General features: G+C 40.4%; 1 protein-coding gene across 1 annotated transcript in view; it reads left to right on the top strand.

Annotated features, from left to right (window-relative positions):
• Positions 1–2,073: 2,073 nt before the first annotated feature.
• LOC139396653 (nuclear GTPase SLIP-GC-like) overlaps positions 2,074–13,226 on the top strand; it is a 35,617-nt gene continuing 24,464 nt past the window's right edge. The window contains exons 1-7 of the mRNA XM_071143586.1: positions 2,074–2,218; positions 7,151–7,188; positions 7,372–7,479; positions 7,718–7,823; positions 8,470–8,692; positions 9,224–9,445; positions 9,645–9,860. Of these exons, the coding sequence (XP_070999687.1) occupies positions 7,176–7,188; positions 7,372–7,479; positions 7,718–7,823; positions 8,470–8,692; positions 9,224–9,445; positions 9,645–9,860 (888 nt within the window). The 5' untranslated portion in view covers positions 2,074–2,218; positions 7,151–7,175. The remainder of the gene's footprint in view (positions 2,219–7,150; positions 7,189–7,371; positions 7,480–7,717; positions 7,824–8,469; positions 8,693–9,223; positions 9,446–9,644; positions 9,861–13,226) is intronic.

Below are 13,226 nucleotides of genomic sequence, written 5' to 3'. Positions count from 1 at the left end.
CGTTGCTAGATCGAATCCCCAAGCAGACAATGTAAAAATCTGTCATTCTGCCCCTGAACAAGGCAGTTAACTCACTGTTCCTAGGCTGTCATTGTAAGTAAGAACATGTTCTTTACTGACTTGCCTAGTTAAATAAAGGTTCAATAAAACATTAGAAGGCAAATAACACTGAAATATGCATGAGAGCACCAGGTTTTTTGGAAGACTGTGTGATCACGCTCTCCGCAGCCGATGTGGGAAAGATATTTAAACAGATCAACATTCACAAGGCTGCAGAGATTACCAGATGGATTACCAGGATGTGTACTGCGAGCATGCGCTGACCAACTGGCAAGTGTCTTCACTGACATTTTCAACATCTTCATGTCCAAGTCTGTAATACCAACATGTTTTAAGCAGACCAGCATAGTCCCTGTGCCCAAGAATACTAAAATAACCTGCCTAAATGATTACTGACCAATAGCACTCACATCTGTAGCCATGAAGTGCTTTGAAAAGCTGGTCATAGCTCACATCAACACCATTATCCCAGAAACCTTAAACCCACTCCAATTTGCATACTGCACTAACAGATCCACAGATGATGCAATCTCTATTGCACTCCACACTGCCCTTTCGCACCTGGACAAAAGGAACACCTATGTGAGAATGGTATTCATTGACTACAGCTCCGGGTTCAACACCATAGTGCCCTCAAAGCTCATCAATAAGCTAAGGACACTGGGACTAAACACCTTCCGCTGCAACTGGATCCTGGACTTCCTGACGGGCCGCACCCAGATTGTAATTGTAGGTAACAACACATCTGTCTCGCTGATCCTCAACACGGGGGCCCTTCAAGGGTGCGTACTCAGTCCCCTCCTGTACTCCCCGTCCACTCATGACTGCACTATCAGGCACGACTTCAACACCATCATTAAGTTTGCCGATGACACAACAGTGGTAGGCCTGATCCCTGACAACGATGAGACAGCCTATAGGAAGGAGGTCATTATTACACCACTACATATCCACAATTCAAAATGTCTAATACCACTTTACAACAATATCACAATGTGTGCGTATGCATGTGTCTGTACGTTTGTTTGACTCTTCACAGTCCCTGCTGTTCCATGAGGTGAATTATTTACCTGTTTAGAAAAGTGACTAGGCAATCAGGATATAAAATAAAAAGAGTAGCAGCAATGTATGTGAAGAGTGTGTGTGTGTGTGTGTGTTTGTGTGTGTGTGTATGTGTGTGTGTGGAGTCAGTATGCATGTGTGTGTATTGTCATGACGCTGGCCTGGGGGTAGGTTTATGACAGTCATAAATACGCCCTCCCCCCTTTTCCTCTCTCTACCCTACTGACACAAACTAATACAAACTAATATAAACTGACACATGTCAAATTCGTGATGGTAAATGCCCATTGAAGCATTTTGCAAATGGACAGCCGTGCGCCTGGTGATTGAAACGGGTTACCAAGAGCACATTTTCAAAAAAATTTTTTTTTTAAAATGCCTATGGGGGTGCAAGGGGTCCACAGTTGGGTAGGGAGCACCCCATCCAAAAGGGGGCGCCCCTGGTCATTTTGGACGTTTTTCAAAAAATCGTCAAAAAACGACAGCGTCCCACTTATGTCTCATCATACATGACAAATAGACCTTCTAGGTTGATTCAGGGCTAAACATATGAATAACCCCTATGATGTAACTGGAATGATGAGATAGATGTTCTTCTTCTATGTTTCTGTTTTATTATTTCACTGCCATACTGTGTTGGATCTTGTCTAGCCATCTTGTCTCAAGAGGACCACAGTGGAAATAAGTCCCAGACTTCATTGTGTGTTATCCTTGATGATTTTATTCATGTGCATGTACGGCTTTTTCAAGTTTTATGTGTGCTTGTTTTTTTTTAAATGGTCAAATTAATAAACTAAACTAAAAATAATAATGCAAAAGGTAATGCAAAATACTGCAAAAAGTTGTTTCATTATCCCCCAGCCTTTGCTTCAGGGAAGGACACACTTGATTTTGCAGAATCGAGAGTGAAAGTAAAAAGTGGTCAACCCACATGTCTGTGCCTGTGTGTGAGAGTGAGTGAGAAAGTGACAGAGCGAGTGAGAGAGAGAAAAAGAGAAAGAGATAGAGAGTCTTAGTCAGTTTAGCAGGCAAAACAGCAGAACGCCATGAAGGATTGACGAAGATAGGCATCATTTCTTGAGCACCTTTTTTCAATGTAAGAATATAATCTATTTTTATTTCCATGTTCAATGTGTTATACTTTCATCTGTACTTTGACATACAAACCAACAAACCATCGGACGGTCAGACAGTACACCACCACGCCTGAAACCACAGCTAAGATCTCTCTTGTTCTCTTTCTCTCTTTCTCTTCCCTCTATCGTTCCAGTGCTTTACCCTGCAACAGACTTTCTATTTTTCAAATGCACTTCTCCTTGAGGTTCATTAGAGCTGGACTATTATTGCCCTGACAGAAGCATTTGGGTGGACATTTGAGTTAAAAGGGAGGTTGCTTGCAAGTTGTGTATTTTTATTTGAACTGTATTGAGGTGGGGTGAACTAATGACATGTGGCCAAGAAGATTGTGGACATTGTTAAGGCCCTTGTTGTGCTTATGAACACCCACCCACCTTGGGGCTGCGGGGTAGCCTAGTGGTTAGATCGTTGGACTAGTAACTGAAAAGGTTGCAAGTTCAAATCCTGAGCTGACAAGATACACATTGGTCGTTCTGCCCCTGAACAGGCAGTTAACCCAGTTAAGGCCGTCATTGAAAATAAGAATTTGTTCTTAACTGACTTAACTGACTGAATTTGTTCTTAACTTAACTAAAAAATTTTAAAAAACTCTGTACATATTACTACAAATCCTGTTGATGACTGGGGTCTTTCTTGTATGAAGTTGCTGTTAAATTGCTCTGCCATTATTATTGTATGAGGCATTCTTGGTGGGGTTACCCCTGTGCTGTGATGTGGGTTTTATAGGGTGTGTATGTATTCTCTTTTCTCTCCACTGGCTATCTGGTAAACAGGCTACACTCTAGGCAGTCTCTTCTGCTGATGTGTGTGGGTCTGGTAGTGGTACTTTCTATTCTACTCTTTTCCTTCCGGCATGGTTAATACCTGCCTGGCGCCCGAACAAAATCTATATCTTTACCCCTCTCTAATAAATACCGCTACAAGCTGACATAACCTGCCATGATATGGTCATAGCACTGTCATGGCCCATATATTTACACCTGTGGTGAAATATATTGCATTTTTTTATGGCTGGTTATGACACCTGCCTAAGAGTGTCAAAACCCACATTCACTCAAATTAAAAATGTTCCCTGCCAAGAAGTTTCCTTTTGTTTGAAAGTTTGTTTCTTAAATGCTTTGTTGATTGTTGTAATGAATTCTTTACAGTCATGTTTTTTTTCATCATATTTAAAAAAACTGGTAGAAAATAACTTTTATGAAAAAACTGGTAGAAAATACACTATACTTTACTTGTTTGACATCAATGTGTGAGCAATTACAATTATGTTTTAATATGGTAAATAAAATAAAAAGTATAGAACATAAACATACTGTTGACACGTAGGCTATGGTGTAATGGAATGATTTGCCATGTGTGGTAGGTTTTGTGGGTTTTGACACTCTTATGTAGGAGTCATATCAAACCATAAAATAACAATATATGTCACAACAGGTCTAAATATATGTGGAATGACAGTGGTATGTCCATATTTTAACAGGTTTTGACAAGTTATGTCAGTTGTTATGACAAACTATGGCATGGTTATGACTGTGTCGTGACGTGTTATGACACTTGGTCTCAAGTACCGTGATTTCTGGACAATTAAGCGCACCTGAATATAAACCACACCCACTGAATTAAAAAAATATATGTATTTTGTACATAAATAAGCCGCACATGTCTATAACCCGCCGGTGCCTACTGGTACATTGAAACAAATGAACTTTACACAGCCTTTAAACGAAACACGGCTTGTAACAAAAATAAATAGGCTTTTAAACAAAACACGGCTTGTTACAATGGATGCTCCGCTATCTTTACATCAGTGAATTTGCGGAAGTTTGATACTTTTTCCTCGTAGTCGGGAGGGAGCTGCTGACACAGACTCGTCCGTACCCTGATGGACAGGCCTTTACGTCTCATAAATCTTAGACACCACGATGGTCCACCTCTAAAATCCTCAAACTTCATTGCGGTGGCGATTGTTTTGTCTTTCAGTCGGATCTGCACAGTTGAAACACCTCGGCAGTCTGCTCTCTGTGTGTTGACCCAGTCTTCAAGCTCATTTTCTAGTTCGGGCCATCTGCTTTTCTTCCCTCTGAAAGGTTTGTTGTCTTTTTGCACTGAGTCAGTTCCTCACGCTGCTGTTTCCAACGTCTTATCATCGACTCATTAAGGCCAAGCTCCCATGCAGCAGCTCTATTTCCTTTTCCAACAGCCAGATCGATCGCCTTCAACTTGAAAGCTGCATCATATGCATTTCTCCGTGTCTTTGCCATGATGAGGGTGACAAAATGACTACTGTAATCAGAATGATGGGAAGTTTGAGCGTGCTCGATTTACGTAACATTAGGTGACGGTGCTCAGTTTTTTGGCGGCATGAATCTTGTGAAAGCGGGAAAAATCCATAAATTAGCCGGGTCATTGTATAAACCGAGAGGTTCAAAGCGTGGGAAAAAAGTAGCGGCTTATAGTCCGGAAATTACGGTAAAGTGCTCCCAAGCGTATTTTTTTATTACACCCCTGTTAGTGAGCGTTTCTCCTTTGCCAAGATAATCCATCCACCTGACATGTGTGGCATATCAAGAAGCTAATTAAACCCCTCAGAGTCTATTGATCCACTGGTGCATCAATCTAAGTAACATCTGTTGTGGAAAAACATTGAGTCAAATAATTGCACAGATACCGGAACTTGTAGATTCAATTAGACTTTATCACAATCATAGCAAGCCCTGCCTTTAAAGTATTCTGTCTTTACTCTATACTAAAATAACTCCTCTTGACCTTTCTCCACCATTATCTTTACATCTCAGTTCTTGCTTGTTAACGCCCACATCTGACAGCTGTATAGGTTATAATGGTAGCAGGGCCTTGGTCCTATATGTTCCATTCCTTATATAGCCATTCTGTCTAGGCCGTCAAAATGGAATACATTTTAATTAACAGGTGTTCCTTGTTAAGTTAATTAGTGGAATTTCTTTCCTTAATGTATTTGAGCCAGTCGGTTGTGTTGTGACAAGGAAGGGGTGGTATACAAAATATAGCCCTATTTGGTAAAATACAAAGTCCATATTATGGCAAGAACATCTCAAATAAGCAAAGAGAAACGACAGTTCATCGTTATTTCAAGACATGAAGAGCAGTCAATATGGAACATTTCAAGAATTTTTCAAGTTTCCTCAAGTGCAGTCGCAAAAACCATCAAATGCTATGATGAAACTGGCTTTCATGAGTACCGCCACAGGAAAGGAAGACCCAGTGTTACCTCTGCTGCAGAGGATAAGTTCAGATTGCAGCCCAAACAAATCCTTCACAGAGTTCAAGTAACAGACACATCTCAACATCAGCTGTTCAGAGGAGACTACGTGAATCAGGCCTGCATGGTCGAATTGCTTCAAAGAAACCACTACTAAAGGACACCAATAATAAGAAGAGACTTGCTTGGGCCAAGAAACACGAGCAGTGGAAATCTGTCCTTTGGTCTGATGAATGCAAATTTGAGATTTTTGGTTCCAACTGCCGTGTCTTTGTGAGACGCAGAGTAGATGAACGGATAATCTCTGCATGTTTGGTTCCCACTGTGAAGCATGGAGGAGGAGGTGTGATAGTGTCACCAGCAAAGCACTCCCACACCGTCTCTGATTTATTTTGAATTCAATGCACACTTAACCAGCATGTCTACCACAGCATTCTGCAGTGATACGCCATCCCATCTGGTTTGAGCTTTGTGGGACTATCATTTGTTTTTCAACAGGACAATGACCCAAAACACACTTCCAGGCTGTGTAAGGTCTATTTGACCAAGAAGGAGAGTGATGGAGTGCTGAATCAGATGACCTGGCCTCCACAATTACCCAACCTCAACCTAATTGAGATGGTTTGGGATGAGTTGGACCACAGAGTGAAGGAAAAGCAGCCAACAACTGCTCAGCATATGTGGAAATTCCTTCAAGACTGTTGGAAAAGCATTCCTCACGAAGCTGGTTGAGAGAATGCCAAGAGTGTGTAAAGTTGTCATCAAAGCAAAGGGTGGCTACTTGAAGAATTTAAAATATAAAATATATTTTGATTTGTTTAACACTCCATATGTGTTATTTCATAGTTTTGATTTTCTTCACTAGTATTCTACAATGTAGAAAATAGTACAAAATAAAGAAAAGCCCTTGAATGAGTCGGCATGTCCAAACTATTGACTGGTACTGTATATTCCCCGAGTTTTCTTATATCTCCTATATATAGGACAGACACTTAAAAAACACAGATGATTGATGATTTATTTTTCGCTTGTTTTTTTCCCCGTTTATGAATGAGTTATTCAATACGTTTCTACGGGCTATAGTAGAGAAGGCCAAATTCAATATTTTATCAAAATATGTGGCAATACCCCAATACACCACACTAGGTTTGTTTTCTGATCCTAATCCTATGATTGGATGGACAACATGTCAGTTCATATTGCTAAAGCTTTGAATGGTTGGAGGACGTCCTCTGGAAGTGGTCATAATTACCTTGTGGTCTATGGAAGCGGGTAAGGCCTACGAGCATCCTAGGTTTTGTATTGAAGTTAATGTAGCCAGAGGAGGGTGGGGAATAGCTTTCCTCTGGCTACACTATTGTGCTATTCTAGAGTGTGTCATTGATACTACTGTAGACCTTCACTGCAAAACAGCGTGTTATAATCTGGTACTTGATGACGTGAATATATTTAGTATAGTTCTATCTAAAAAGGATAACTCTTTTAACATTACATTTTTTCTGAAAATCACTGAGTAGGATGGTCCTCCTCTAAGGACCCTCCACTGAAATCAGATAATGACTGTTTCCTGTGATAATACGTTTTCTGTGGGATTAGAATTTATTATCTCTGTTTTCATCACCATAATCAGTGAATTTATTTTTTATTTTTCAGTCTAAGCCCCGGACGGTGTCAAATCATGCCTACCCAAGGTACATGAAAGTCTAAGACGCACATTACTTCAGTTGAGGATTAATATGTCTATAATAACTTCTTGTTGTCCAATGTATATTATATTTACATAAATGGTATACAGCCTACCATGAAGGAAATACTGACTTCTTGGACAGATAATGGATCTGCTTGAACATTGAGTGATTGTGATTCTCTCTCAGGCCACAAAAGAGGGTCTGATGACCCCTCTACTTCAAATGATCAGGGCAGGGAAGGTAATAAACGCCTTTGTGCCATAGCAAAGGGAACTGCAGCAACACCTACCCTCGGTAAGATATATACGTTATAATAGCTACTTTAAGAAATAAACAGTAAACCTGATGTTAAAAATTATACCACAGCGTAATACAATTATTACATTGTAAACTCATTGTTTGTCCACCTCGTGTGTGTGTGTGTGTGTGTGTGTGTGTGTGTGTGTGTGTGTGTGTGTGTGTGTGTGTGTGTGTGTGTGTGTGTGTGTGTGTGTGTGTGTGTGTGTGTGTGTGTGTGTGTGTGTGTGTGTAGAGATGGATGTCATCAAAGTGGCCAAAGAGGGCATTGGAAAAGTCCTTAGCGGGCTAGACAAGGTGTCACCTCCATATGCAAACACGGATTTCATTGGTTATTTAAGGTAAGTGTACTTGTATTCTTCAAAAGGTTGGTACATCAATTTTTGCCATTTAAATGAATTATATTGCCATTCATTCTTCAAGAAAATACATACAGTGCCTAGTGTAAGTCTACACACCTCAAAGTTTTCGCATTTTGCTACCTTAAAATGAAATCTAAAAGGTGATTACATGTGATTTGTTTTCCTACCGATCTACACAACCTACTCTTATGTTCAAAGTGAAAGGAAAAAATATAGAAAATTCCTCAAGCTCAGTAAATTCAGTTGGGAATCATTGATGGACAACAGTATTCAAATCATGTCTCTGATTTTCAAGCAAATTTAAGTCAGGACTGTTCCGGTGAAAAATTTAACTCTATCCTCAGAACCTTTATTTAGCATACATTGGAGTTAGCCTGCCCCAGAGCAGGTACTGTAAGAACTTTAGGATTCATTGTCATAGAAACATACCTGGCTAAAAGGTGAGCCACAGTGTCAACGGTTATCCCAATTTGAATTCAGAGTTGACCAAAGTTAGCTTGCTAACTCCTCTATTCCACTATGCAGTATACCTCTGTGCTTTCTACTGTTTATGTATAGATAGACCTCAAGTCAATGAATTGCATTTTTAGTGTGACATTGCTTTTCTGTGGTTCACTGTTAACAGGGAAAAAATCTCAGCTTTGGAGGCTGTTATTGACGACAAAGTTGTTGTTGGTGTATTTGGGAGGTCAGGAGCTGGTAAGAGCTCACTGATGAATGCCATTTTGGGGGTGAATACCTTGCTGCCCTCCGGGACTGTTGGTGCATGCACATCAGTCATCATCCAGGTGGAGGCCAATATGACTGACTCCAACTACGTGGCAGAGATTGACTTCATTTCTAAAGAGGTGATTTTAGCAATGTTGATAAACCTCAAGATATAATTTGTGAAATTTTGAAGACCAGTTGAAGTCACTTAGACACCATGTTTTGTCCTGACACCATGCTGATATGATCACATTAACATGTTTGTTATTTAGCTCAGAGCCCCCCCCCCCCCCCCCCCCCCCCGGCCTGGATGCACGTTTTGTTTGTTTCCATAGCACTACATAGCTGATTCAATTAATGATTGCTTGAGGATGTGCTGGTTATTTGATTCAGCTGTGTAGTGCTACGGCAAAAAACGAAACGTGCATGCAGGGTTGGACCCAGGACCGAGTTTGGGAAACCTGATTTAGCTGATTTTATTATACAGAGCGACTTACAATTAGTGCATTAATCTTAAGATAGTTAGGTGAGACAACAACATATCACAGTTGAATCAAGTACATTTCCCTCAACAAAGTATTTAGCATTTATTTATTATAATATGAAACATTTGATCCATCATATAAATATATAATATATTCAGTAAAATAATAATGTTTGACTTTTTTTAGGAATGGGAGAAGGAGCTGGAATCACTTTTGAAAATTAAAGAAATGGATGGTGAGGAGAAAGATAAAAGGATGGTGAATATGGCGAACAGTAAAATCCAGGCATTGTACGGAGAAGATGCAGTCGGGAAAAGCTTTGATGAACTGAAGTCACTGGAGTCAGAGACATTCAGCGACATCCCAGAGTTTCTCTCATCAACTAGGAAAATCCTGTCATTTGACACAGTAAGTCATTTTAAGCCTCTTTTATACAGTTTTTTTTTGCTGTCTGAGGTCCAATATGTTCCCATTTGAAAACCCTGAACTTCACGGACATCATGACAAACAACATGAAATGCATAATAGCCATCAATTATTTTAAATATACCAGAAAGTTGTAAAAGGGTCGAGTGTGACCTGAGAATAATATTAAATCATTTGACAGGCCACAAAGTTCTCTACAGAGATCGCCTGCTACATACGAAGCAAAAGAAAGATACATGGGAAACAATCTAAATCATCTCAGATACACTACTGGCCACTTGTGAAGTATGTGACCATCAAGATGCCAAACTCCAAGGATCTTCTGGAACACATTGTGCTGGTGGATCTTCCAGGAACTGGAGACTGCAACAAGGCCAGAGATGAGATGTGGGAATCGGTAATCTTTTACTTTTGTGATCATTTCTGAATGCATTTACAGTCTCAATTTAATTGAACCTGAAGGTACGCTGTAGTGTGTGGTATTTATTTGGTTTAATCAGAGGATGGTTTTGGTTAAGCCTTCCTTACCAAAAAGTCCATTCTATATTGTATATTGTCAGGGCATGTTTTTCAAAATAAAAGCAAAGAAATGTACCTTCAAAAAGTTGATTTAAAACTAATATTAATTTTCACCAAAAAAATGTTTTATTAACAATTTCATTGTGGATTTTGATTTGTGCTTGGGGTCATTGTCTTGCTGGGATCCACTTGCATCTAAGTTTTAACCTCCTGGCAGAGGCAAACTGTCCTGGTACCGGGTAAAGTTCATGATGCCCTTGACCTTAACAAGGGCCCCAGGAACAGGTAAAGTTCCTGATGCCCTTGACCTTAACAAGGGCCCCAGGAACAGGTGAAGTTCCTGATGCCCTTGACCTTAACAAGGGCCCCAGGAACAGGTGAAGTTCCTGATGCCCTTGACCTTAACAAGGGCCCCAGGAACAGTTGAAGTAAAGTAGCACCTTAACATCAAAGATCCACCACCAGAGTTTACAGTAGGTATGGAGTTCTTTTTTGCTCATGCAGAACCCCAAAAAGCAAAAAGAAGAAACTATTTATTTTAAGAATACATTTTAGTACTTTTTGCATTCAAGCTAAATTATGCATTTAAGACATGTGTATTGTTAATTTTTATATTTTTTAACCTTAATTTAACTAGGTAAGTCAGTTAAGTACTTTTATACCAAAAGGCAAAAGACCTGCGGGGACGGGGCTGGGATTTAAAAAAAAAGATAACACAGAAATATAGGACAAAACACACATCTCGACAAGAGAGACAACACAACACTACATAAAGAGAGACTTAAGACGACAACACAGGATTGTAGCAACACAACATGAAAACAACATGGTAGCAACACAACATGGTAGCAGCACAAAACATGGTTCAAGCATTATTGGTCACAGACAACAGCACAAAGGGCAAGAAGGTAGAGACCACAATACATCACGCAAAGCAGCCACAACTGTCAGTAAGACTGTCCATGACTGAGTCTTTGAGATAAAACTGTCCAGTTTGAGTGTTTGTTGCAGCTCGTTCCAGTCGCTAGCTGCAGCGAACTGAAAATATGAGTGACCCAGGGATGTGTGTGCTTCAGGGACCTTTAACAGAATGTGAATGGCAGAACGGGTGTTGTATGTGGAGGATGAGGGCTGCAGTAGATATCTCAGATAGGGGGGAGTGAGGCCTAAGAGGGTTTTATAAATATGCATCAACCAGTGGGTCTTGCGATGGGTATATAGAGATGACCAGATGACAGAGGAGTATAGAGTGTAGTGATGTGTGCTACAGTGCCTTGCGAAAGTATTCGGCCCCCTTGAACTTTGCGACCTTTTGCCACATTTCAGGCTTCAAACATAAAGACATAAAACTGTATTTTTTTGTGAAGAATCAACAACAAGCGGGACACAATCATGAAGTGGAACGACATTTATTGGATATTTCAAACTTTTTTAACAAATCAAAAACTGAAAAATTGGGCGTGCAAAATTATTCAGCCCCCTTAAGTTAATACTTTGTAGCGCCACCTTTTGCTGCGATTACAGCTGTAAGTCGCTTGGGGTATGTCTCTATCAGTTTTGCACATCGAGAGACTGAATTTTTTCCCCATTCCTCCTTGCAAAACAGCTCGAGCTCAGTGAGGTTGGATGGAGAGCATTTGTGAACAGCAGTTTTCAGTTCTTTCCACAGATTCTCGATTGGATTCAGGTCTGGACTTTGACTTGGCCATTCTAACACCTGGATATGTTTATTTTTTAACCATTCCATTGTAGATTTTGCTTTATATTTTGGATCATTGTCTTGTTGGAAGACAAATCTTCGTCCCAGTCTCAGGTCTTTTGCAGACTCCATCAGGTTTTCTTCCAGAATGGTCCTGTATTTGGCTCCATCCCCATCAATTTTAACCATCTTCCCTGTCCCTGCTGAAGAAAAGCAGGCCCAAACCATGATGCTGCCACCATCATGTTTGACAGTGGGGATGGTGTGTTCAGCTGTGTTGCTTTTACGCCAAACATAACGTTTTGCATTGTTGCCAAAAAGTTAAATTTTGGTTTCATCTGACCAGAGCACAATCTTCCACATGTTTGGTGTGTCTCCCAGGTGGCTTGTGGCAAACTTTAAACAACACTTTTTATGGATATCTTTAAGAAATGGCTCTCTTCTTGCCACTCTTCCATAAAGGCCAGATTTGTGCAATATACGACTGATTGTTGTCCTATGGACAGAGTCTCCCACCTCAGCTGTAGATCTCTGCAGTTCATCCAGAGTGATCATGGGCCTCTTGGCTGCATCTCTGATCAGTCTTCTCCTTGTATGAGCTGAAAGTTTAGAGGGACGGCCAGGTCTTGGTAGATTTGCAGTGGTCTGATACTCCTTCCATTTCAATATTATCGCTTGCACAGTGCTCCTTGGGATGTTTAAAGCTTGGGAAATCTTTTTGTATCCAAATCCGGCTTTAAACTTCTTCACAACAGTATCTCGGACCTGCCTGGTGTGTTCCTTGTTCTTCATGATGCTCTCTGCGCTTTTAACGGACCTCTGAGACTATCACAGTGCAGGTGCATTTATACGGAGACTTGATTACACACAGGTGGATTGTATTTATCATCATTAGTCATTTAGGTCAACATTGGATCATTCAGAGATCCTCACTGAACTTCTGGAGAGAGTTTGCTGCACTGAAAGTAAAGGGGCTGAATAATTTTCACGCCCAATTTTTCAGTTTTTGATTTGTTAAAAAAGTTTGAAATATCCAATAAATGTCGTTCCACTTCATGATTGTGCTCCACTTGTTGTTGATTCTTCACAAAAAATACAGTTTTATATCTTTATGTTTGAAGCCTGAAATGTGGCAAAAGGTCGCAAAGTTCAAGGGGGCCGAATACTTTCGCAAGGCACTGTATAAGGAGCATTGGTGGCAAATCTGATGGCCGAATGGTAAAGAACATCTAGTCACTCGAGAGCACCCTTACCTGCTAATCTATAATCTAATTATGTCTCCATAATCTAGCATGGGTAGGATGGTCATCTGAATCAGGGTTAGTTTGGCAGCTGGGGTGAAAGAGGAGCGCTTACGATGTAGGAAACCGAGTCTAGATTTACCTTTAGCCTGCAGCTTTGATATGTGCTGAGAGAAGGACAGTGTACTGTCTAGCCATACCCCCAAGTACTTGTATGAGGTGATTACCTCAAACTCTAACCCCTCAGAGGTAGTAATCACACCTGTGGGGAGAAGGGCATTCTTCTTGCTGAACCACATTACCG

The sequence above is a fragment of the Oncorhynchus clarkii genome, unplaced genomic scaffold, assembly GCF_045791955.1.
Source record: "Oncorhynchus clarkii lewisi isolate Uvic-CL-2024 unplaced genomic scaffold, UVic_Ocla_1.0 unplaced_contig_583_pilon_pilon, whole genome shotgun sequence".
NCBI lineage: Eukaryota > Metazoa > Chordata > Actinopteri > Salmoniformes > Salmonidae > Oncorhynchus > Oncorhynchus clarkii.
Note: the sequence above shows the minus strand (reverse complement) of the source record. Positions and strands in the feature narration are given on the sequence as shown.